Here is a 2001-nt window from a genome sequence, read left to right as displayed (position 1 = left end):
TCCTGCTGATTTAACTTGCTGGGTGGCAGTAGTAGCCACGTGAGACGTCCACTCTGCCCTTTTCCACGCTGCAGTCATGTCCAAGTTTGCAGACATACACATGGAATCCTTTGGATCCCACATCTTTCTTGCATGTGTAGCCCAATTTCCATGAGCCTGTATGTGTTAAATGTGCTGCTGCTTGAAGGAAACAAAATCCCTATGTCTGTTTCTGCTTGAATATTGGAGGAATATTTCTGCTAGATACCCTAAAAAAAGCTTATGTAATATAAAATGGTCTACTGTTGTCCTTATTAAACAAATATAATAAGATCACTGAATATGGTACTAATCAGAGTTGTTTTGTGTTTAGAAGGAACGCACTTGTCTGCATTATGCCGTGAGAAAACGGTTTACCTTCCTTGATTATGTGCTCATCATAATCCTCATGCCAGTTATGCTTCTTGGATATCTTCTGATGGTGAGTCTGGATGAAAGCAGGAAAGACCCAGTACCTTTCCCTTTCCCCTTATCACCTTTCTCATGGCAGTATTTGAGGCATTTGTACAGAATATGGACTGTTTTTTTAAAGGAAGGGCTGATGGAAAGCAACAGAGGATGCAGGGATTTTGCTGTGAATACAGCTGGTGAAGGAATGGAGTTATTTCACTGCATCAGTCCAGCATTTGCAGAAGCCAGACACTCTTTTTGGAAAAAAAGCACTATTTTGCCAAAATCTGCTTGGTACCACATGCAGATGAACTGCCTTACTGTATTACTTTTCTGCTTCCATCAACAGGTCTCAAAGACTAAACAGAATGAAAACCTGATCAAGATGTTGCTCAGAGCTGGAGTTGATGTTAATGCTACAGACTTTGTAAGTGGTTTATACAACTGCCAGCGTGGCTTGTATGCATGCAACAATACTAAACCCAGACTTGCAAATCTAGCAACTCAGTTCTGCTTTCAGAATAGGATCAGGGACTGAAATGATGGTGATGTACCAGGATTCAGTGTTTCCCCTTGGCACTTAGACAACAGTTTTGTAATGTACACAGAAATAATATTTCACTGAAGAAGTAGTTTTCGCTTTCTGACCAATGCCCTCCTAAGAGAATCCAGGCAAGCTGAGTTGAGCTACTTAGATATTAAATACCCGATCCTATCAAAATTCTGGTGTTATAGGAGCTTGTCATGGGAGGAATCTTTTCTTTTTAAATCATTGAAATAACTAGTGGAATCCTGGTTTAGAATTCTGCTTGCTGTGGAGAAAGTGAAATACACCTCAGTAAGAAAGAGCAACAAGGTGTACTGAGGTGGATTAATAGTAAAGTATAAGTGAATTTGATAGAGTTTAGCAAGGTTTAACAAAGGTTAATCAAGGTTCGATTTGATGGCAGTGCCACGACATTATTTACTACAAAGGCAAATGGATTAGAATGATTGAATTTGGAATACTTGTGCAAGAAATAAAAAGAGGGGAATTGTCGTGGATGTGGGCTAGGGTGATTTTGACGGCAGTTGGGAATGAAAGGGGTAAAGGTGGTCCCCCATAGAGCCCCTACTTTTTCAGAATGGACCCCCTTGCTTTCTGAACTCCTTCAGATAGAGAGGCTAGATCCACCCCAAGTCCCAGACTTGTGCAGGGTGTGCAGGAGTTAGATTGGTCTGGCCCAGGAGCCAGCATCACAAAGTGACCCAGGGAGAAGGCAGAAGGGGATCTGTATCAGTATAGAGTTTACCTCCATTGATGAGTTCTTGGGCTGGAGCAGATTTGTGGATGAAGGTCATGCCGCAGTGCCAGACCCTGTGTCTTCTCTTGGTCTTCAGAGTGCACTGATCTGCCATATGTAGAGCTCTGTATCTGCTGGCCTGCTAGGGTATGGTAAAGAGCTCCTTTACGGTAGAAAAGGAGAAACCCCAATTTAAGCAGCAGCTAAATTCTGAAACACTGAAGCATGAACAAACATTATTGCTTAAGACACTCTCCTGGACTCCCATTCTTGACAGGCCCCGGCCGCC

The 2001-nt window shown here is 42.4% G+C and overlaps 1 protein-coding gene across 1 annotated transcript in view; it reads left to right on the top strand.

Annotated features, from left to right (window-relative positions):
• The window catches only part of ANKRD22 (ankyrin repeat domain 22), a gene marked incomplete at its 3' end in the record, with an annotated part of 7123 nt that extends 6267 nt beyond the window's left edge, over positions 1-856 (top strand). The window contains exons 3-4 of the mRNA XM_010137029.1: positions 353-460; positions 779-856. Coding sequence (XP_010135331.1) covers positions 353-460; positions 779-856 — 186 coding nt within the window. The remainder of the gene's footprint in view (positions 1-352; positions 461-778) is intronic.
• Positions 857-2001: the final 1145 nt, after the last annotated feature.

The sequence above is a fragment of the Buceros rhinoceros genome, unplaced genomic scaffold (genome assembly GCF_000710305.1).
Source record: "Buceros rhinoceros silvestris isolate BGI_N320 unplaced genomic scaffold, ASM71030v1 scaffold13040, whole genome shotgun sequence".
NCBI lineage: Eukaryota > Metazoa > Chordata > Aves > Bucerotiformes > Bucerotidae > Buceros > Buceros rhinoceros.
The sequence above is the reverse complement of the archived record's forward strand: the minus strand, read 5'-3'. Positions and strand labels throughout refer to the sequence as shown.